This window comes from Taurulus bubalis (assembly GCF_910589615.1).
Source record: "Taurulus bubalis genome assembly, chromosome: 3".
Taxonomy (NCBI): Eukaryota; Metazoa; Chordata; class Actinopteri; order Perciformes; family Cottidae; genus Taurulus; species Taurulus bubalis.
The window spans coordinates 22,587,075-22,610,624 of record NC_136591.1 but is presented as its reverse complement, the minus strand read 5'-3'; the positions used below and the strand labels follow the sequence as shown (position 1 = coordinate 22,610,624).

The following is a 23,550-nucleotide window of genomic DNA, read 5'->3' as shown; positions in this document are numbered from 1 at the left end:
TCTGTGTGAGGTTATCTGTAGTTTTGCTTTTGTTTAGGGGGTTTTGGACGGCTGTGTGGCCAAAGCATTGTTGTATTCATTAGAATTAGGTGACGGAAAAGGAGAGCGTTTGTAGAGCACACATTTTGTGTTGGTACTCTAGAGTGTTTTCAAAGTCAATCGTCCGCCAAATCATATTAAATAAAACAAATTCCTACATTATTTTACTGCTGTGTGTGCCTGAAAGAAAACAACCAATGAACGCCTGCGACGTCAGGCACTATTGTTAGCGATCAGCCAATGAATGAGGTTTGGAGGCGGGACAACATGGCAGGAAGTCAGCTCTTAGCTCATGAGGTGCTAAAAAAAACAACTGTAGAACCAGTTTGATACGAAAATAAAGCCTGTTTATATTCAACGGAAAGCGTGTTTATTAATACATTAAAACTGTCTTTACGTTTACTCATGTTTAAAGACTGACAGTGCAATAAAAGTGTCGAGGAAGATGTGTAGTAAGCATTAACTGTTAGCTCAAACACGCTAACGACTACAACTTGCTAACTTAGCGAACAAGTAAACATGCTGCCACACACTCGTGCCAAAAACGTTAGAAGTTAACGAAAGACGTGGCGCGAGCACCTTTACTCGGTGACCCAAGAAGGAAGGTATGAAGAAGTGGAACTGGCGAGAAGGACAGCGACCGCACAGGCGACGAGGCGCTGGTCAACGCCGTGGATGGTACAGAGGCAACCGACAATGGTCAACACAGGACGACCAAGGGTATGTTGAAGGAAACATTAAAGTGTAGTGTAGTTTAAAAAAAGAAAGAAATGGGACGTGTCCCTCTTTGTCAACGCTGGCTAGCACGGGCAAGTTTGTTTGTTTCGTCAGTAAGAGTGGTGTTGTGTTCACAGCTCTGAACATAATAACGCATGGCCACCATTAAGAGCCCCTCAGAGGAGATTTGAAAATCAGTCCGCCTCTTCTTCTTCTTCTTCTTCGTCCTCCTCGTCTTCGTCGTCGTCCCCCTCGTCTTCCTTATCCTCCTCTCACACCAGCAGTGCCGCGCCAGGTCAGTACCACACAACCACGAACCCTCTCCATAAGTTGTCTGGTGTTCAAGTCAACGGGCATTGGCACATAACAAGCACTGTGTACAGTAATCTGTCAGTAAGTCTTTATCCGAAAACTCTGCAACACAAAATCCTTGTCATACAGTCAATTTGTATGTCATCTGAAACCAATAATCTGGTGTGTAACTTTAATAGCAAGAAAGGGAACACAAATGTTGATGCTTAATTGAATTGCCTTCTATGTTGCCAGAGCTGCCTGGTTTCTACTTTGACCCAGAGAAAAACCGTTACTTCCGCCTGTTGCCCGGACACAACAACTGTAACCCACTCACCAGAGAGCAGTTGCAGGAGAAAGAAAGAGAGAAAGAGAGAAAGAAGATGCTTGCAGAGGATGAAAAGCCAAGAAAAGTGAGTTTGTTGTGTGGGGGATGATTTCAAAAGCCTCTTGTGCTTGAAGCATCAGTTGTACTTTTGCTCACCACATGCTTGGGTTTAATGATGGAACGTGTGCTATCTTCTTCACAGAAAGCACCACGAACAGGACTGAACACTTCACTGCTGCTGCAGAAAAGACACCTTGGCATGTTACCTGAGAACTCCTATTGCAGGTACTGTAATTGCTCCCCGTTGCTGTGTCTACGGTGTATAGAGCAAAAATGTAAGATACAAGTGTCAGCTAAATTGAATGTAATGTAATCTAATGTACTGTGTTGCACATGCATTCATGGACATGGGGCTGTTCTCCTTGAGTTCTATCCATATTGCAATACCCACAGCTGTAATACGTTCCAGAAAACAACCCCGGGAAAACACAGTAACTCTAATGATAATCAGTTCTGCATGTGCAGAGTGAGTTTTCTTTGGAGCGTTGCCAGGGCCACTCGCAATGATGCAAATCAATTTTGACGTGGGTTTGAAAATAGTTCGAAAAACATGCAATGCGAAACTGCAGTCAAATATATTCTGTTTCCTGACAATTTCAGTTATGTCAATTGACTTGTCAGAGGCCGGAGAGGAGGTGTGTTAATGATTCTGGTTGAGTGGACGGCCTGCAGATGGTTCATAATTGGTGTTTACGTGGTTACTGTGTGCCTCCAGGCTGGTCCACGAGGTGAAGGTCAGTGGGATGAGACGCCACAAGCTGGAGATCCAGAGCACGGACAACAGCAACCCCAACACTGACAACTTCAGACTTATAGTGGTGAGAACAGAGACACTCAAAACACGCTTGGGCGAATACAACATTGCAGTCGTAGTAGATGCACTGTTTAAACACATTTTCTACTGGAAAAAATCATTACAACGATCTTTTAATTTCTCCATCTTTCCCCACTCATCTTTCTAAGGGGGACTCTGCATGTGAGCGAGTGTTCACGGTCAATGATGTCTCACACGGAGGCTGCAAGTACGGCATCATGAACTTCAGCAGCAGCAGCCGGGGATCTTTGTCTGTGGAAATGTGCGACAACCTCTACTTCACAAACCGCAAGGTGGGAGGAGTGTTTTAACGGGGTCTGGAGCAGTGACTCTGAATGTGTGTTTATGTACTTCACTGTACCCATGTTCCACCCAACATTTTAAGGAACGTTTTTTATTATTATTATATTTAGATTAGCTAAAGGTTTTTGCTCAATGTGTTTCAGGTGAATTCCATCTGCTGGGCCTCGGTCAACTATCCTGACTCCCACGTCCTGTATCCTTCAGCTTCAGTAGTGAGCTTAGTCAACTTGCATGTTTTAAAGACAGTATAAACTTAAGAGTCAAGTGCTGCGTGTATATCCCTTGACGAAGCGGATCGTCAGGCTGTGTCTGGTTGGAGCAGCAGACACTCCCGGCTGCGTCAGTTTACTTCCTGCTTCCCTCTTCAGCAACTCCAACCCAGGTTATACTGAGTTTTGATACTGATTTTGACATATAGCTTCTTTTTTAAAAATAATAATTAATTACAAACCTTTTTAGTTCATTAAGTCTCATGTCTGAAAAAAGACATATTTCATGTTGGCATTATAACGTTTCTCCTCTCTCTCCTCAGACCAGCCTGGGATGCTGTGTAGCTTTAAGATCTCCTCAGCCTGGTCTTGTGCTTGGTGCCTCAACCCCCAGTTTGACAAGACCTTCAGCACTGGTTTGTACATCCATCTTAATCATCGACTCATGATCAAATATGATATTCATAATCCAATGACCATAAAAGGCTCAAATTTGGGGTTGTTTAACAGTCTCTTATATTATTCTCCATTTGTTTGGGCAGAAAATAAACTACAGCTTGCTTGCTTTGGAATACAGAGTAACGTATTAGATTATTAGTTTTATGATAATTAAAATCATAAATTTGTTATCTAAGATATTATGTGTCTTCACATGTGTTGGCAGGCCTGTCCCGTAGGGTGATAGTGAAAGATGCAGAGACGGGCCGAACACAGACGTACAGCACCAGCAGCGACGTCTTGGCTCAGCAGTTTGCCCTTCGGGTGAGTCGTCTGTTGCATTACACAGCCGTTGAGCACATTTGAGACTTCATTCTTAACACGCTTGTAGTGTGGATTTCTCTTCGAGTGTGACAGAGCACAATGTAAGAAAGAAAAGAGCGGCCAAGAAAATAGAAATACCTCCTTGTTTCCCCAGGTCCCCGTGCTGTTTAATGGCTGCCGATCAGGAGAGATCTTCAGCATTGACCTGCGGCAGCGTGGCCGCAGGGATCAAAGCTGGAAGGTAAGTCGCTTCCATCAAGAGTCGGCCATCACCTCCGTGCGCGTCCTCCAGGATGAGAACTACCTGCTTGCTGCTGACATGCTGGGCCAGGTCAGGTTTATTTGCTTGAAAACGTATTTATTCATTTTTGTGAGTCACATGCCAGGGTTGGGGCTAATGACCCAAGTTGAAATATGAGCCCACATGGATTTTATTATTGCCATAACTCTGTTTTTCTTCATTTGTGTGCAGATTAAGCTGTGGGATGTGAGAGTAACAAAGCCAGTACAGGAGTACAAAGGGCACCACAATGAGCATGCCTACCTTCCCATCCAAGTCAATGAGCCAGAGGGGCTTCTGTTGGCAGGTAAGAGAGGACACAAAGTGCTTCGTCAACACGCTGAAAAAGCGATTTAGTTTTCACAATGCTCACTGTTTAGCTGACTTAATCTGACTTAATCAAAGGGATATCAGGCTTACTGTGCTCGTGACATTCTTGGTGTAAATCGACACAAGCTTTGAGATTGAGCCGGTTGCATGTAGAAATACACTACGGCCAGATATTTCAGAGATGGTTTGAGGGAGCCAAAGCTTGCCCAAGATGTCTAATGTCTCTCTCTCTCTCTCTCTCTCTCTCTCTCTCTCTCTCTCTCTCTCTCTCTCTCTCTCTCTCTCTCTCTCTCTCTCTCTCTCTCTCTCTCTCTCTCGGGCTTTCCAACTCTGATTGAAAGAAGAAAAAAAACGCTAATTTTTCAATTCCTCCTTCTTTGTCTTTTCTCCCCAGTCGGTCAGGATTGCTACACGAGGTTATGGAGTCTAAAAGATGGGAAACTACTGAGGACTATCCCATCCCCTCATCCGGCCGCAAACGACATGATCCCCAGCGTGGTCTTCTCCTCCAAGTTGGGCGGCTGCAGGGGGCTCCCCGGCCTGCTCATGGCCGTCAAGCACGACCTTTATTACTTCCCGTACAACACCGACTACCAGGAAGGAGGATAGCAGCCGGGCCGGCATTTAGGAAAAGACTGAGAATTCTTCATCTCTCTTATCATTTCTTAAAACACAATTTTTTTTGTTTTGTGCCAAATTTATGGATGGAGATATATTTTATATAGGTTTTTTATAATTGAAAGGGTTTGGCCAGTGTGTCATTAATTTCCACAGGGCTGCACTGAACTTTGACCTCAGAAGAGTAACATTGAAGTCTCAGGGGAATGTTTTTTTTTAACCTGCTGGTTTGTGCCAAAAGGACATAGAAGTGCCACATACATGAGTGCACGCAATTACTAGAAGAGTCAGATTTCCCTAATCTTTACATACAAAAAAGTGCTCTTACTTACGATATGATTGACTTTCAATGTGATTTAGGATGTCTGATCTGAATTTGGAATGCGATAATACTGTAAATCAACACTTTCTAATTGCTGTTCAATGAACATTTTTTTAAAGCAGTGAACAACGGTCTACTGCTTTGTATTTGCTCCTAAATGACACACACACACAGACTGAGTTTCGACAGTTTAATACATACTGTATGAGCATACATGATCATAAACGGTATTGATTTGTTCCTTGTGACATTCATATTCATTGAACATCTCTGAAATATGAGCAATGATGATAGCTCACCGAGTCAGGTAAAAGTGTTATTTCATCTTAGTTGTTGCCATAGTAACCATACCAACTCTCCCAGTCAGTCACTTGGAAGAGAGAAAATAAAAAACAGGTTAACCATCACGACAGTCAGATCTCACAATGCCTAGGCGTTCAGTCAAAAGCGTAACCACCATCGTATGTATTTGTGGCTCACTTGGTGCTACGAGCTAACTGGCTACACAGCCTGAGTTGGAAGAGTAAAAGACTCTTATTTAGTTCCGGTTTGAGGGGCCAGCCTCAAAGATGGCTTAGAGTCTTTCCTGTACCATATTGCTACTGTGAGCCAGTCGCTCCTTTAACAAGCACTTCCCATTGCATTTCATCCTAATGCAGTCAGATTTGTAGATTTTCTTAAGTAGTTTTAACATTTTAAAAACGAACTGAGGCCATTTAAAAAACTTTTTTTTTAAGGAAACTCCCCCCCCATCCCCCTCCATATATGTATAACATGTCAAATTTAAACAATGTGGATAGCGTTATTAAGGCTGTTCTATTATCATCTCTCCAACCAACCACAAAGTATTGAGGGATTATGTAAGAAGTTATTACTAAGTAGTTCTATAAGTAGGAATGCATCTCGGTGCTACAGTACATCAATGGCTTCTGAAGTTCTAATCCTCCTGAAGCCAAAGCGAGGCAGGAAAGTTAAAGCTTCCAGGGCTGAAGCAGAGGAGAGCTACTGTAGATCCACTCCACGAGGATCAGAAATAATTGTGGAAGATCATTTTTAAGGTTTTCTGTCGTTTTCCTCTGGAGCCGACCCTCAACACTACATCCGGGGCTCCTGGAGAAACATTCTTAAGAGTGAAAGTGCTTCCCTGGAATACAGTCAGTACTTCTATTGTGAACCGGTTCACACATTTAGGCCCCCCGACTACAAAAGGTGCTAATGGTACTCGTGTGTCACACTGGGGGAGGGATTGTCAAAGGGGTTCATGTGCATCAAAACATATTTTAAAAAGGATCAAAAGAGGTACATGGACATTTACCTGAACTCAATTGTAAGCAAGCATGTACAATACTCCCTTTCTTGCGACGTCATCACGTTCTTTGATCTCACCTCCGTTCCTGATATTCAAGTCTCACTCTGACTGATATTCTTCACAGTGTAAAATATAGGCATATTAAAGTGAAATAGGGATTGACTTGAGGACGGTGTTGGAAAAACAACAAACGGAGTCGATCCGCCAGGGAATACCACTAAAGAGACCAAAATGGGAACTGCCGCATTTCAGCCACGTGTCAAAATGTTGACAATTCCTGTTGTCGCAGAGGCCGGCGTCCTCAACTGCCCCGCTCCTCCTACACTCCTGCTCCCGGTCCTGCTAGAGCTCCCCGGGTTTCTGGTTGCAGCCATCGCAGACCCTCACCAGGTGGTCCCACCCGCGGGAGGGCACAGCGCGTCGCTCCTGGGAGCAGTCGTCACACACTCCCTGGCCACAGGCGCGGCAGTGGTGGATGGAGAGGCGCGGAGAGAAGTCCCTCTGGCACTCGCTGCAGGAGTGGACGTCCTGATCTGGGACCCAGTATGCCGGACGAGCGGCGTCCTTCACTAGGCCTGGACGCAGAGGAAGCAGGAGTTTTGTTAATCATGAACAAAAAAATAGTTTCAGTTGGAATTTATCTTCATATGCATTGTTTTGATAACGTGGATGGATTGCCATGCTCACCGAGAGGTATGTCGATGGCACCGACTACGGCCCCTAAAGTGTTCTGGACCACCTCCCCGACCTTCCTGGCTATCAGGGTGCCTCCCTCCTCCTCCAAGGCAGCGTCCAGCAACTCTGCAACAGGGACGCACGCACACATGAAAACCAGGAACTCACACTGACGAGAATCCCGTTCAGTAACATCACATTGCACATTAAAGAGGGAGTTACCCGTTGGGATTCCCCGGTTCTGGAAGCATGCGTCACAAACTCGGACAGGCGCGAGCCCCCAGCCCCTCTCTGGGACCGGCCGGGTTTTTGAGGAGCAGGACTCACAGAAGCCCTCTCCACAGGCACGACAGTGGTGCTTGGTGTCGTTGGGTTGGAACTCTTCCCCACATTTATGGCATTTCTGCAACACACAGGATGACATGCAGGTCTACCGTCAGTTGTCACACTGGATATTTACAGTATATACAAGTAACAAATGTTCCTCTTGCAAATCATAATAACTTCATCTTAAAATGCTGCCTTACTGCAAAGCTGCCAGCTGATTCTACAGAATCTACCATCTGTCTGTCACAAATGCCAAATACATAGAGGAAAAACGCTAAACCTGGGTGAAAAACAGTGAGCTGTGTACAGTACAGCGTGGACTCTATTGAACTTTTTTTTTCTCTTGGCAGTGACTGAGGTTGAAGTGTGAGAGGAAAAAGGTTTGACTCGAGTACCAAGTTGCATGTACATATGATTTGTTTTATTGTTAATTTCCCTCACAGTGTTTGTTATCTCCTCTAGTTTCAGTGCAGTTCTAGTTACGCACCAGGATAAGAGAGTTGGGCGTCCAGTAGGTTGGTGCGATCTGGTCGGTAAGCCAGGAAGTGACTGCTTTGGCCGGCTTGACGCTGAGTTCAGACACCGACTGAGAAATGTATTTGACTCCGTCCAGCAACCTCTGGGCCGCATTGTTGTTGTCTTTCAAAAAGCCGTCGGACTGAAAAGAAGACGAGGGGAGGGGAACAAAGTCAAGATTAATATGAAACTACTAGCTGACAGACTTTCTGTTGAACACACGCATTGTACTGTAACTACATACCGGGAGATAATCTTAATTTAACATGAGTTATGTGCACGATCCAAAGCAACATTTTGCATGAGTGTCCTGGGCATCAACATTCAACCAACAGGCAAGAAAATACTGCAAATGCAGCTCACAGTGGATGTGACAACATTTATTTGAGGAAAAAAACCTTTGAAAACTTGGCCTGCAAGTTTGTTTAATTAGTTTCGGCAGAATCTCATTTGGGCTGTTCCACTGCGGACTTACCCCGGGCCAGATGTGCTGGATCTCTGTTCTGACCACTGTTTCCACTGGATCCTGGTTTCCGTACCAGTACTGCCTGCTTCTGTAGATCACTGCACAGTTGGGGCACTCGATTACATACCTGAACAAAGACACACAAAGAGAAATAGCTGAGATCCCGTAGCAAGGGGAGGGACTATAATGCCTCTTGGTCTGTATGGCAGAGCTGCAACACATCTGTCTTTGCACTTTCTGTTGTTATAAGTGTGAGCGAGTAAATGGTTCCAGGTTAACTCATAGGTTGATCACACACTGTGCTTGCACGAGAGTCATTTCCAATCATCTTACAAACGGCCATGCGGTAGCTGGACTCACCCGGACCAGGCGTAGATGGCCAAGCCAAACCAAGGCGAGTCAGACGAGGCTGTCGTTTTGGGAACCACGATGACCTCCTTCCCTCCCTCATAGCAGGCCTGAGAAGTTCAGCACAGACACTCAGACCCTCGTCAAGCAGGTACACTTCAACATATACACATGTGTGGCACTTGTAGGTTTCTCCTTGCCTTGCAGGTGTAGATGCGGTTGTCATACTGTGCAGAGTAGCGGCAGCGATGTTTGGCTTCGTGGTCGAGTCCTTCCTTCAGGTGGTTCATGCTTCTCTTACAGCCTGAACTGAAAGTCAGAGACAAAGGCCAGAATTAAAAAAGGATAAAGTTGACTTTTAACATTCATAATTCACACAAAAATACTGTGCCATTACTTATTCATTTAATAGTCGTCTTATTATTATTATCTCCATCAGGAGGACCATGCAATCGGTGACGTGTGCATGTGCACGTGAGTGAGCTCCTTAGTGTCTGTCCATGGCTAATCTTGCTTTCTGCTCCAGCAAACTGCATTATATTTGATGTGCCCTTCTAGACTAGGTGTCTAAAAGGGCACATGGACAATTATGGGTTATGTTGTCAATAATAGATCCATCAATTTCTACATTTCTGTTAATGAACTGCAGAGGTTGCAGCGTGCAGCGGGACACGTACCCACAGCTGAGGCAGAGGCTGGAGCAGGTAAAGTACTCATCGGGAAAGAATGAGTTACTGGCCATGTGCTCATCTGAAATCTCCCCGCTGAAGCGCTCGCTCAGGGCCTGAAGGAAGGAGCCGGGAGGAGACAAAGGGACAGGACCAGTCAATAACGTTCACTGTAAATGTTAACATCAACACGTTCGTAGTGTGCACGCTCAAACCTGTTCTTTCTGCGCCATATTGCAAAACATCCAGAGGCACAAGTGTATAATATTCATTATAAAAATCAAGCATCAGTACCTGCAGAGCCTTGTAGATGACGCTTGCGGAGCGCGGCGAGCGGGTGGTGTTGTTGTCCAGCTGCTGCTCCAGGCTGCGCAGCAGACCGCTGAAGTCCGTGGGAGGGTTGTAGGTGCGAGTTCCACGGTACTGGACGGAGCTGAAGGCTTCTGGAAACAGACCCAGCTTCCTGAAACGCTCCTGGAGAAGACGCTCTGCCGATTCGGACGGTTTGTCTAGAGATGGAGAACAGACGGAGAGTGCAGGAGAGAGAGAACAAAATGATTCTTATGTCAGTCTTGTTCTATAAATTCCAAACAAATAAAAGAGAGTGACTGACGTACCGGATCCAAGTAGCTTGGTGTGCACGGTCTCGTGGAAGATGATCACGGCGGGGCCCAGAGTGGACAACGGGACGTCCAGACCGCAGCGGGTGGTGGTCGCTTTTAGCTCCCTGGTGAAATGTTTCAGGTAGGCATCAGACGCATCACCAAGGAACTTGAAGAGATCGTCATGGAGACGGTCGGCATGGGTCCGGTAGATGACCAAGTCACAGATGGCCAGGACCTTGAGGAGCAGGCGTGTTCGCTGACCCTGATTTGCTCCTGCCGATTGAAAGACCACAGCAGGGTAAAAATGTGCGTTAATTGAGAAAAGCAGCTTCCCCCTATACCTCTGGTTATTTCACGATATTAAGTGGTGACATTGTTCGCCCCGTACCAGCAGCCCCAAGCAGTCCCTCCGTGTCGATGACCACCACCCGGTGCACAGGGTCCATGGCTGCCCACACACCCACGGTGCAGGACTCTTGAGTGGGTGAGGTATGGAACACTTCTCTTCCGAGGAAAAAAGTATGGTTCAGGGTGTAGGACTTGCCCTCCCCAGTGTTCCCAAAGATGGAGACCACTTTGAGGAGCTCGTCTGACCTGCAGCCTAGTCTGCCCACAAAGTCGTCCTCGTCCTTCACCTGAGAACCCACAGGAGAGGAGATCGGCCCCATCATCATACCATCCCATTAATGAGGTGCTATCATATCAAATTATTGAACGTGCGGATGAGTGTTTACCTGCATCTCCTCCCTCTCGTCCACCAGAAGGAAGCTGCACACCTTCTCCAGCTCGGCTTTCAGGATCTCCATCTGGGACTCCCCAGCGTTGTCATCCTGGGGGGCTTTGGCGGGCGGGTACGGCGTCAGAGGGTGCTTCCTCTTGTTGACCCCACTGTGGGTGCGTTTCTGGCAGTCCAAGCACAGGTTGATCTTGCAACCCTGGCAGCGCACCACCGCCCTGAGCCGCCCGCCGTTGACGGGGCAGCTGCTGTCGCCTTTGCACGAGTCACAGAACGGAACGTGGCCCGGCGCGATCCGGACCCGGTCGTGGTTCCTCATCCGCTCCTGGCGATGGAGCTCCAGCTCGCAGCGGGCGCACTGCAAGCTGCCGCATTCGTCGCATTCAAACGCGGCCTCGTCTGAGCCCCCACAGGCGTAGTTCTCCTGACAGCCCAGGACCGCGCTCGTCCCTTTCTCTGCAGCCGGACCTGGACCGCTCATCTCGGGTCTTGACGCCGAGAGGGACTTGGATTTGCAACAGCGATACGGCAGAAGGCAAATTTACGGCGCGTTTGGGAAAATCTCTATGACCAGATGTGATGCAACGTTACACCTTGTTGTTCAAATTCTCCACACACACAACAAGAAGCTATTCACACCATGTGCAATACTGTCAAAAAAGTACTTTGAAAATGTTCAGCTGGGGACCTTATTACTGCTTTATATTACTCGTCCACGCAGTAATCACTTTATGTTTATGTTTATATACGTTCTAAAACGTAGCGATAAATATAGTTTTATAGTATTACTGGCGACACAAAGAGACACACTTGACACTTTTTTAAGAAAACAACAACAACCTGACTGACCTCGCGGAGGGAGAGCCAGACGGGATGTCGACAGATACTAAACTGCCGCCTCAACACGGTCTAAAACCGGACACGTATACCGTCAAACGCCACCGACTGCCACATATAACGCTAGATGACGTTGTGGAGAAAGTTAGCTAGCTGAGGTTCTCAGTGTCGGGCAGACCCCTGACGATGTTGTTGCTTTTTGCATCAGCTGATCGGCTTGTTTTTATCCAGGGTTCAAAAGTCATTGAAAAAACACAATGCATTCTGGGAAATGGAGGAGTTTGAAGTGTCAAAGGAAGACGAGGGTTCAATCTCAGATTTTTAAAAGATGATTGTGTATATATCTGATATATATATATATATATATATATATATATATATATATATATATATATATATACTAACTAATACTCCTAGAATGTGTTTTAAAGGTGGTTTGACATTCGCTATTTGGCTACTTAAACAAAGGAAGTGGGTATATTGACAAATCGCTAAATGTTACCCATAATGCTTTGCCCCTTCTACTGTTTTTAACCGGTGGACATCGACGTTTATAAAGAGTCGGAGACAGCGCGTGATATCAGTACCCCCCGTGTTAATAACGATTCCAGCGTAATACGTATTTTATCATTAATTATATTGAATATTTAAATGTGTAGGGTTGTTGTAAAACAGGCACAGCGACAGTGCCCGCCCCTCTAGCAGCATCCAACCCGAACAACCCGGTGTGAGTAACGAGTGCAGCTAACGCTAAGCTAACGTGCTTCTCCTGGGAATATTCAGTAATATTCAGTATCACTGCAGTCGCGTTTTCTTTTTTCATCTTATTTTTAACTGGAGATATTTAATTATTATTTAATTAATTCCTATTGCATGCACGCATCATTTCCCGTCCAGGAAAGCATCACTTGATGTCTTCATATACGGCTGACCTTGCTTGTTCTCAGATAGCCAAAGCTAGTTTAATACTAAACTAGGTTAGCTTAACTGTCCGAGAGCGCTTCCTTTTGTCCCTCTGCTCTCACTTGTTTTTGTTGCGTTCGTGATGGAGGACGAAGCCTTCACCGACATTACCGGCAAATCAATTTCTCTGGACTGCCAGAGTCACTCCAGCCTCTGCAGGGAGTTCACTGTCAGCGTCCCCAAAGTGTCCATCGGTAAGATTCTGGTGTACACCTGCTGCGTCTGGCTTTCGGCATACGCCGTGTTCTGCTTCACAGAGGTGAGACAAATGACACCCCCAGTCCCTCAAATGACACCCATCCCAGTGCCCATATCGCTAAATACTGACGAGAACCAAATCGTGTTAATATTCCAGGTCATCTCTTTGTGATAACGTTTTCTCAATCTTTGTTATTGTCATATTTGTTATCATATTATAATTATCATCGTCTGATCATATTATTCCACCATACAGGACTACTTTTAAATTGTGTTAAACAAGCAACCAAACAACCAATTTACTTCAAAATATTGCTAATATTGCTTGGATCAGTACATTTTAAATGATCAGAGTATTATTTTTGTATTTCAGTATGTAAAGATCTACATGTTGAATCTCTCTCTCTCTCTCTCTCTCTTGCTCTTTCTCTCAGAACACAGCTGTTCTGTCCAGCGCTATATTCATCACCCTGGTTGGCATGATGCTTCACATCCACTTTGTGAAGGTTGACCACGAGTCCCTGATTGTCATCCGCTCCTTGGGCATCCAGTTGTCCTCCAGCTACGCCTCTGGCCGCGAGACAACCACATTCATTGAGATGAGCAAGATCAAGGATATAGTAATCAATGAAGCTATTTACATGGTGAATAAGAACATTCATGCCTCCATCGATTGTGTGCAAATTCACATTTTCACATCATTATTTTAGTTAGCCAGTTTATGCTTTTATAAGAAGAGGGCATTGATGTGTAATGTTTTTATTTCAGCAACAAATCATCTACCACCTTTGTGTGCTGTTGAAAGATCCATCAGAACCTGATGCAGTGTCAAGTGTTGTGCCATTATTTCAGGTGAGGTGGAGTGCAAGGTGTACACATATTCCATAAAGCAACTTGCTTTGGGCAAGTTACTTTTGTGTTTCTTGTTTATCTCCTGTATGGAGGCTTTTAATACACACTGTCATTTGCAGTAACCTGTTTCTAATTAAACCCATTTTTGTTCTCATTTTTCAGAGTTCGAAGCCAAGGCTGAACTGCTTGGTGAAAGTTTACAAAAGCTGTCAGGAGATTCTTTCAAAGTGCTGATGACGCACAACTCCTACATTAGCAATGTGTATGGTTGAGCAGTATGCTTTTAATAATATTTCTTTGTTCGATTAATTTAATTGTAGTGGATGGAATCAGAGAGCCAGTAGTTTTTCTTGATTTGATGTAAAGTGCATTTTTCACGGTTTTCCTCCTTTTCTCACATGTATGAATGTGAATGTAATCTGTTGAATACAAAATCAAGTGCAGCCACGTTTTAAACCCTGATAATAGTTTAATTATAACTTTCTGTTGTACTTTTTTGTGTAGCAAACATTGATGGTGTTAGACTACTTAAACCTAAAGAGCCAGACCTTTTTATGTCAATGTGTGTATTTTACAAGCATTCCCACACTGTATTTTTGCAAAAAATAAATTTGTTAAAATATAACTAAATCAATATTGTTACAAAATGATTTGCTATCACTGGTTGGTGGTGTATGCTTTGGGTTATCATTTTTAAGGGGCTATACTTTCCTTGCCCAGGAGGGGGCAGCACCACACTTACTCAAGCTTATACCTTTGGAAATAAGATTTATGAATCAGTCCACAATTACACAAGAAACCTGTTTGTACACATAATGCTTTAAATACTCATTAAAGTTGAAGTGCCAGATGTAATATATATGCAACACATTTTTATAAATAAACATCCACACCTTCCTCAATTATATTATGACTTACTCATAACTACACACGTCTTCAGCTCTTAGAGTTACCCACATTTATCTCAGTTGTCACTTTACTTGAGACTGTTGATTTACCAGACCTGTTTTCAGAAATGTTATTCAAGGGTACCTCACAGATCATGCAGCAGTAATGACGTAGGTAGGATCACATTCCATAACAGTTTGATAAGGCCTTAAACTATGTGCTGACCTGACACTTTGTATTACAACCGTATTATAACCATTATTACATTTTTATTGGAACAAGTATTATCCCAGTTGTGACCACTATCATAAGTATTATGCAACAAAACACATCTTCTCAGATTAGTGCTCTGTGAAGAAGTTTATTTCATTACTAATGTGAAAAACCAAACAAGGAAGCAGTTTCTTTTGAGTAAAGAGCTTTGTGTGAAGTGACCCTGCATTAATCGCGATATAAATGTAGAAGTGAGGACAATATAAGCATATGATGTGCTCTCTGCCAGAAGCAAAATGTTTTCCTCCTGGTTGTAACTAATCTATAACTTTATGCTTGAAAGTTTAATGGGTCTCCATTGCCCACATTTTAAAGATCAGAGTCCGTGTTTTCACCACCACTCAGCCTTTTCATCCCTCCAGGCCTTGTTTTCCCCCCTTCTAATTCTCCATGACCATCTGCAGTTCCCGGTCAGAGCCGTGTGTGAACTCCGCGCTCCGCTGGCCAACAAAACAAGCAGTAGGGTGTGATTTTCAAGGGGCGAAGCGTTACACTGCTGTGAAGAGTGGCCCTCTGACAGGATAATAGTCCCTCCTGGAGGTGCGAAACAGCCAGGGACCAGTCGGAGGAAAAACCTGGGAGTGACCAGGAGTGACACCTCAGGGCCTCTGAATAGGCCTCATAAAGCAGCGACCCCTCTGGGTGTAAATCATAGGTAGTGTGTCGAGGATTGGCAGGCCGAAAACACAGTAAGGCTTTATTCAGAGAGAGGTGTGGACTAATAATTACCGCTGTTTGTAATTGCACATTTACTTTTGTGCTTCGCCTGCATTGTTTATGTGAACGTTTTGAGCTTTAATAATAGACAGCAATAAACATAGCCTTTCCTGTTACTGTTGGATTTCATTGAGTTTAATGTGTTGTAGTTCTCTGTTATCTAAACGGTGGGTGAAATCGGCTTATGGTGTTTTGGGGATGGGATCCTCGCGGTTTAGTGCCCCCCCTAGACCCCTGCTGAGGGGAGTGGGCCTATTACCACCTGCACACACATTCAAATCCTGATCATAACATGCTTTTGACACATCTGAGAGTTGTGAGGTAAGAGTAAGGAATAGTTGAACACAGTCCAGCGCATAACCCCTTTCGTAAAACTGCAAATGTATGTTTCTACACCATTTTATTAGTCACAGATCAAACAAATAGGATATAATGGTTTAATTAGTGAGCTTTTGGCGGTACTGATAGGAGCCAGGCTAGCTGTTTCCCTTCATTTGCAGTATCTATGCTAAGCTATGCTAACCGACCGCTGTGTGACACGTGTCTGAAAAGGACTTCATTAACACATTGTTGCCTACCTTTAGGCTCAGTGGCTAAATGTAGCTACGACGGGCCCCAGTGCACGCTGTAGTTACTGGTTATGAAGCGGACACATTCACCATAAGGCTTGTATTTATTTTACCAACAATGTTTTGAATAGTCAAATGAAATACTCTGGCTATTATATTGGGAATAACTCTCTCTCTCTCTCTTTTGGGCCCTGCAACACTTACATATACACACTCCGTTTCCAGTCTTAAGCTAAGCTAAGCTAAACTAAACTAACCGGCTGATGGCGGTAGCTTTGTGTTTACAGTACACACGTTGGAAGGTTCATGTCTTTATTTGTCATACGCACAACAATTACAGTGGAGCAGTCACTGGCAATGAGATTCTTGTTTCCAGGCTCCCTCCAACAATGCTACAAGAAATGTGTAAAAGAAAAACATGACAATCCAAGACATAAAACCTAAAAAAGGTCAAACTTTAAAATATTGGAATACAATTTAATATATATAAAATAGAATAAGAGAAAATATGAAATAGTACAGAAGTTTTAAAATGTATCACCTGTAAAATAGACAGGATACAACATGCAGGTATAAACAGGAAGTAGAAGTTTTATGAAGGTACCAGATGATGCTATGATTCTATGATGTGTTGTTTCTTCGTATTACTGTGTTATTGTGTATTTGACTTTGTGGCAGACAGATGCGGAAGGAAAAAAGCGTCATGGCATGGCATGAAACGTGTCCGTTTATCTGCTCAACCTACCGGTCCATACAAGCAGGTGTAACTTGATGTCAGTTTGGATTTGAATCTGCCAAAATCCCCTCCCTGCCTCTCTCCGCGGAGCACACACACACACACACACACACACACACACACACACACACACACACAGTGTTGTGGGAGTGTGAACGTCCTGTTTAATTCGTATTTACATATTACCCTGCGGATCATTTTCTCCATCTAGGATTTTACTATGTTTGAAAAGATTTTTTTCTAACGTTATATTGTAGCATTTTGTTTTTTGTTTAATTTTGCATTTTGGGCAGGTAATGTTAGGCTCCATTTCAATTAACTTATTGTCATTAGAGCTTACCTCGGGACTCTAACGGCAGAACCTTACTGTCCTTTCCTCGAAAGCTCAACATCTACTTGATCACCTTTCCAAGTGAATGCATGGATAGGCTAATGCAGCAACTGAATAAAACACTCAAATAAGAAAAAAACTACTGTCCATGGACATTTTTTAATCGATTTTCAACAATTTACACATTTACAGGAAACAGAACTTACTCGTGTTCAACAGGGCCCGGCCTTCTCCACACTAGACTAGACAGTGTGCACATTGATGACATCAGCCGTGCAGATAAGACTGAGCTGCAGGTTGAGGGATCAGCCCGGTCTGCTGCTGGGTGGCATTTCAGAACCGGTCTTACTGGCACAAAGGAACACTGAAACTCTCTGAAACCTTTTTGGTCATGTGATCCACATTGAAGGCGCATTGTAGACGCTACAACTGATTGATACAACTGCCTTCTTGTTTCCTAAAAATTAAAGCTGGCTGTATTTCCAACAATGGGTGTGTTTGTCTTAAATTGGTACTTTGAATAAATGGCTGGTTGACTATACCAGAGGAGTGGACTTGAGTCACACAAGTTAGTTGACTTGATAAAATCCAAAAGACTTGTAACTGGACTTGAGAGCCTTTTTACTTAAAAAAAAAAAATACTTGCTACCTTCCCCCAAAGTCCATAGATTATATGTTATATTATGTTATTTAAAAAGTGTACCACAAATCAATCCGCTTCCTGAATCAACAAATGTTAACGCTATACATACCCAGCAACATTTAATTAACCAAATCCACTTTGTTGAGACCGATCCAACAGCATCCAATCCAAAATTGCAGGAAAGAACCATGAGCGCCATTTGGATTATTATTTTTTTAAACCAAAGATAATTTAATTCGCGTGGGTAAACTTTGTGGTGGTCAAACTACAGATGGAGTCGCAAACCCCATTGCATTTGGTGAAGAGCGCTTTATTACTGGTTATTAATGACTCAAAATCAAAGTTTAGCACCAGAATGCAAAAAACTTGCTTGTGACGTGCAAGACAATGACTTGGTCCCACCTTTGGACTGCATACAAAAGTATGCAATGTCTTGTTATATTTCACTACATGTTTAAAGACTTTGATATTTATGTAATCCACCAACCCTCTGGACGTTTGCAACCAGCGTGATTTATAGTTCACTTGCTCTTCTTTGCTCAGGGACAGTTCCCTCCCTGGACAGGAAAGACTGGTGCTGCCTTCCTTCTGTTATCTCGCCGGTGACATTGTTGAACCTCAGCGTTGAGGCTACCAAAAAAAAAGTTTTATCACCTCAACCGGCCTGCAACTCAGTGACACCTTTAATGACATGCTGCAACTCAACTTGGGTAATCCTGTTGAACATTTGGCAAGTTGACAGCCAAGCTTCTTTTTTTTTCTTTTTTAAGTTGTTTAAATGCAAATTATCGAGACAAAAATAACTTACCAGAATGAAACACTTGACTCCTCTCAGGCCACGCCCCCTCGCAGCGTCACCAGGTAGATGTGAGGTAAGTGAGACTAACTTCTAGTCAGACCAGCTGGCAGTGGATAAGAGAGTGAGAAGCCTGCTCGACAGGTCTGTCAGGGGAGCTGACAGCAAACACACATCCGCTTTCTCTGTTTGCCTACAGAGAAAAGAGCCGAGCCATTGTAAGCAGTGTGTATGAGCGTGTGGTTTCGTGTGTGCATATGAAGGCAGGTCTGAACGGCCTTATTCAAACCCTCTGGTCTTTTTTGTGCTTTTATTCTTCTGGAAATAAGTGATTTGATTGTCCCTCTACTGTGTGTGTGTGTGTGTGTGTGTGTGTGTGTGTGTGTGTGTGTGTGTGTACTCATAATATTGCTCTATTCCCACTCCCAAATCAGTCGTATACCATTGCTGTGCTCCTCGGTTTCTTGACTTTCAGTGGTGCCACAGTGTCTGTGATCAGTGATTGAGTCAGAAATAATGTGGTGTTTGCATAAAACTTTAAAAGCAATGAGTTAATAAAAGGGCCGTTAATGAATAAATGTGACTTCAATGACGGAGAAGCAGACCACAAAAACAAACCCCATCATCTTGTATGATTCTGTTGGTGCTATAATGCTTTTTTCTTTATGCTTCATGTCTTAATGGAGAAATATTCCAACACTGGAAAACTCCCCTCAGACGCCTACTAACGTAATGACAGGGATGTTTCCGTTACGTCTGATAATAGATCGGCATGCACAGATATTTGTGTCAATGATAAGTGCAGTATATGTCTGCTCTGTAATCAGCTGTTGCAGAAATGTGAGTTTTGAAGATTCAATGTCACTTGTTCAGAAATACCCACGCGGTTTCCACATGCCGATGACACGCGCTCCACGCGTGAAATGACATCACGTTGAAAGACAAAGGTCGCAAACAGGTGATAGAGGATTAGAGGGTTTGATCACTGTGAAGATGCAAGATAGGATAATCCGTACTGTACTGTAACCCGTGTTCTTTTGAAAATCTCAATGCGTTTTACATTGTCAACATGTAAAATGTGGTCCTGCGTTGCTAAAAAAAAGAAAGAATATGAGGAAATACTCCTCTAGACTTTTTTAGACCTCATTTGCAGCTCATGGTAAAACCTATGGAGATACAAGGCGTGGTTTGAAGATTTATTAGACATGAAGAAGTGTATGATTTGTGCATTGTCACAGGCTTGGTAATTGGAGAGGCCTTTATGTTAGAATCTCTGGTGCCAAATGTAACAGAGAGGATTGACCTTGTAGATGTTTAATGATCACCGTGGTAAATAGTCTGCACCAAGGCTTACACATGGTTTGGCCTCATCGCCGGTGGTGTGATTTTTCGGGGTTCTGTGTGACGTGGGCCCTCTGAGAGACTGTAATATTGATTTAAGTTTCAGGTATATCTGCATCCATGTACATGCCACGTCCCAGGATCTTCTCTGATATCAGATTTGTGTTTTTCTATATTCAAGTAAGGACAACCAAGGTTCATCGAGTTATTCCTTTTATCCATGGAAGTGAAGATTGACCTGAAGGTTTAACATTAAAACTACTTCATATCATGTGATGAGAATTGTTATCTTAGATTTAACTTGGCGTTAACAGTACATCCTGCAGAAATGGATGGGCCCCGGAAGTGTCCAGAACGGATATGGATGGGCCTTCCCAAATGTGGTTCACTCATATGAACACTAAACATATACAGTAAATGCAAACTGACAGAGACTTAATAGGCATAGCCAGTAAATTCACTTCAACATTATCTATTAATAGTTTTGATTTGTAAATCTGGGGGTTGTCGCCACGTACAATTTTCAGGAGAGGGAGTTTTCATTATGAAACAGGCTTTATTTTAAATACAATGTTTATTTTGGTGTTGGTTTCATTGTCATTGCCTCCATGGCCCCGCCCCCGAACCTCTCCCTTTTTTACCCCCTGCATGTGGATCATCTCTTAATCTCAAGTCTTAGGAAGCCGAGTTTCTGCTACGTTATGATTACTGATCCGTGCGTCTCTCTTTTTCGGGTTTGGCTGCAGATTAAGATGCAGCTCGATAAACTGCACGAAAGCAAACTCACTATGGCGCCATCTTTACTTTATAGTTCACTGTTCCATTGATAGCAATGCATACCTAAAATACTCACTAAGTAAATCTTCAGTGCACCATAATCTATTTCAATACATGCCATATAATACTGGATAACAATTTAGCAAAAAAAATATTTTTCTAATTTATTTATTTTTATTCAAAGTCCTGTTCTAGTAAGTCAAACCATTAATATATAGTCAATAAGCTAAAATCCCTACCAAGATTATTCTTGCAAAAAATATTATGCACCACATAACAACATATAATAGTCTAAATGTACATTTAGACTTCTGTTACAAAAGCAAACAGATTTTTTAAAATCCAAAACCAATGTGCATCTCACATAGTGATCGACCCGGCATGCAGGTCTTCTCTTTACCTTGTTTCTGGGGAAGACATTTTTCCGTTACGTCATGATTACATGAGACATTCGCTCAGTCCCAAAAGGGAATAGAAACATTGCATCTGAGCAGCTTTGCTGTCCAATCTGTGAACTCCTCACCCCTTATTGAGCACGGCGTTACACGGAGATCCTTGCACACTATTAGATTTCCATTTTATGCTTCCTTATAGTCCTACAACACCACATTTAGAGGGACATATTGTACTTTTCACTATTGTAGAAGGAATATTTCACAATGTCTTGATTGAAAATTTGAACAGTTCTCAAAAATATTATTTCCCCTGCTTTATTGTTTCATGTTTCAAGGTAAACATCAATTTTCAATATTTTTTTAAACAAGCTGATTCAATAAAAGACAGGTTGAAATCTAAAACGTGTTTTTTAATCTGGCCAAGACTTTAAAAAGTAGTTGAAATCTGCTCCATCTCAACCAACAACAACAACAAAATACTGCGCACACATAAATGCATTGCTGTTAATATATATAACACGATGAAAGGGGCTATTCTCCATAATAAGTATTTTTTTTTACATTTTGCGAAATCCACTTGATTGCTGTGTTGCCAAGAGTTAGACCAGAAGATCTAATGGACAATGGGGAGCGATATCGATCTTGTCCTCTAACACCCAGAAATAAAGGGAATACATTGTATTTCCCAAAATGTCAAAGTGTTCCTTTGATTAAAGGGTCTGAAAACCCCCTACACCCCTCCTAGAAAATTATAACATTGATAAAGGACCTACTGGACTATAATCCCTTCAGATTTCATGATTTTATTAGTTCATTGATCACTGAGTGGTCAGGTGATATTCAAACACACCGATTCATCAACGTGAACCACCACCACACACACACACACACACACACACACACACACACACACGGACTCACTCCTTCATGATGGAGGCACAGACGAGCTGAGTAAGCCGATTTACTGTTTTCTGAGTAACCGGACAGCAACCAGCCACTCTCTATTGAACAAGTCCAGACACACCTTATCTCTTTCTCAGAGAGTTGACTGAAGCATCTCGTCATGAACCCATGACACCACGTGCCCAATGCCCGCTTGTCCCGAGTTCTGGGGAAAGTATTAATACGTATCTTTTGTCTACTGTACTACAGTATTGATGTCATCATGTATCACTGGACATGTGTACGTATATATTTGTACAAGCACGTGTGCGTGTGCCTACGCACTTGTGGGAGATAGGTAAGTGGCACGATGAGGGTTGTATCAACTTACATCATGTCTTCACTTGCTTCACTGCCACCATGTGTGTTGTGTGGATGTCACAACAGCCCCTGCCTCCCTCCTCTCCCTGCCCCCCTCAACGCCACTGTGAGAACACCTCACCCCCTTGATTCCCAGACGTGGCCACACCCAGTGCACAAACTCACAGCCAATCAGAGCGCACACGTCCCAACATGCAAATGACTCTGAGTATCCTCTTGTAAACGTGATTAACTGTCACTTTTTTAAAGTTATATCTTGTTTATCTGTCCATCTCGTTTATTAAGATGCTGCTCGATAAACGGCAAAAAAAAAAGCAAACGCAATGTCACTGCTCAACATAAAACTTTTCGTATTAAATGACATGCCTCTTTGGGAAAAAAGTGAAACAAATATTAAGCCAGAACACCCCGAGTGTAACCTAAATATATTTCAATACATACCATATACCATATATCAAATTGTATCTGTTTGTTGTTACCATATTTATCTTTAAATTAAGTCTGTGTTTATTGTTTTTATTATTTTTATTATTTTATTCTATGTCTATATCTATTGTTTTTACTATTTTTATTGTTTTATTCTGTGTCTATGTCCATTGTTTTATTATATATGTTTATGTATATGTTTATTGTTATGCACCTTTCACAAAGTCAATTCCTTGTATGTACAACATACTTGGCAAATAAACAATTCTGATTCTGATTCTAATATAATACTGGATAACCCGAATCAATTGTGCCAAATTGTAATTTTATATTATACTTATTCTTTTTGTTCTTTTTGTTTCATTTAAAAAAAATCACATTCTGTTCTTATACCTGTTTTGGTTAGTTAAAACATGAATAAAGCCTCCAAGGGTCTTTTCATCTACATCCAATGTGTATCTCACACTTATATTGATGCCTCACTCCTCACAACAGATAGTCGACTCTTTTAATTCAAATCAGAAAGTTGCCGAAAGATAATCCCGTCGTTTGATGGAGATCTTTTGCAGAACGAGACAGTGTGTTGATAAAATGATGATGCTTTTCGTCAGATTACGTCTGTTTTCCATCACAGAAGAAAGCTTGCACTTACGACAGACAGGACTTGATGATTTCCCAATAAACAATGGCATTGAGCCATGCTGTACAAGTAATGAGCAAGTTACACTATCATCTAATTATGTATTTTCAAATGAGTAGCTGTTACCACAGCTGCATTAGTCACCAGTCTTACAATTAGCTATTGATTATTTGTTATTTTGT

At 42.8% G+C, this 23,550-nt stretch overlaps 3 protein-coding genes across 4 annotated transcripts; 2 read left to right on the top strand and 1 right to left on the bottom strand.

The window, feature by feature from the left end:
• The first annotated feature begins 559 nt into the window (after positions 1-559).
• Positions 560-4,751, top strand: wdr21 (WD repeat domain 21). The gene is made up of 13 exons (XM_079214964.1): positions 560-759; positions 894-1,051; positions 1,303-1,460; positions 1,578-1,660; positions 2,151-2,253; positions 2,399-2,542; positions 2,696-2,745; positions 2,855-2,934; positions 3,085-3,177; positions 3,426-3,523; positions 3,678-3,854; positions 3,996-4,110; positions 4,528-4,751. Exons 1-13 carry the CDS (start codon positions 647-649, stop codon positions 4,740-4,742), a joined length of 1,587 nt encoding a protein of 528 aa, XP_079071090.1. The 5' UTR covers positions 560-646; the 3' UTR covers positions 4,743-4,751.
• A 97-nt stretch (positions 4,752-4,848) lies between these two features.
• zfyve1 (zinc finger, FYVE domain containing 1) lies at positions 4,849-11,658 on the bottom strand. 2 transcript variants are annotated; one of them, XM_079214963.1, is made up of 12 exons: positions 10,722-11,658; positions 10,376-10,622; positions 10,000-10,260; positions 9,677-9,891; positions 9,392-9,498; positions 8,915-9,023; positions 8,727-8,824; positions 8,376-8,493; positions 7,872-8,042; positions 7,280-7,460; positions 7,070-7,183; positions 4,849-6,957 (listed from the first exon to the last, which is right to left on the bottom strand). In XM_079214963.1, exons 1-12 carry the CDS (start codon positions 11,202-11,204, stop codon positions 6,725-6,727), a joined length of 2,337 nt encoding a protein of 778 aa, XP_079071089.1. In that variant the 5' UTR covers positions 11,205-11,658; the 3' UTR covers positions 4,849-6,724. The 2 variants fall into 2 exon arrangements, with proteins under 2 accessions (XP_079071089.1, XP_079071088.1); XM_079214962.1 differs by having other exon boundaries at positions 10,000-10,257.
• Positions 11,659-12,605: 947 nt separating this feature from the next.
• pigh (phosphatidylinositol glycan anchor biosynthesis, class H) lies at positions 12,606-14,186 on the top strand (the record flags this gene model as incomplete). Its single annotated transcript, XM_079214859.1, has 4 exons — positions 12,606-12,782; positions 13,156-13,365; positions 13,490-13,573; positions 13,736-14,186. The coding sequence occupies 4 exons, from the start codon at positions 12,606-12,608 to the stop codon at positions 13,805-13,807; spliced, it is 543 nt and encodes a 180-aa protein (XP_079070985.1). The 3' UTR covers positions 13,808-14,186.
• Between the last annotated feature and the right edge of the window lie 9,364 nt (positions 14,187-23,550).

What these genes read in the sequence shown, in the direction of transcription:
- wdr21 (XM_079214964.1), top strand. Translation starts at nt 647, where the DNA reads ATGAAGAAGTGGAACTGGCGAGAAGGACAGCGACCGCACAGGCGACGA. An exon ending in TCAACACAGGACGACCAAGG is followed by an intron (nt 760 to 893) that starts GTATGTTGAAGG and finishes TTGTGTTCACAG; the next exon opens with CTCTGAACATAATAACGCAT. An exon ending in CTTCAGCAACTCCAACCCAG is followed by an intron (nt 2,935 to 3,084) that starts GTTATACTGAGT and finishes CTCTCTCCTCAG; the next exon opens with ACCAGCCTGGGATGCTGTGT.
- zfyve1 (XM_079214963.1), bottom strand. Translation starts at nt 11,204, where the DNA reads ATGAGCGGTCCAGGTCCGGCTGCAGAGAAAGGGACGAGCGCGGTCCTG. An exon ending in TCCAGCACATCTGGCCCGGG is followed by an intron (nt 8,043 to 8,375) that starts GTAAGTCCGCAG and finishes TCTTCTTTTCAG; the next exon opens with TCCGACGGCTTTTTGAAAGA. An exon ending in TGCCATCGACATACCTCTCG is followed by an intron (nt 6,958 to 7,069) that starts GTGAGCATGGCA and finishes CTCTGCGTCCAG; the next exon opens with GCCTAGTGAAGGACGCCGCT.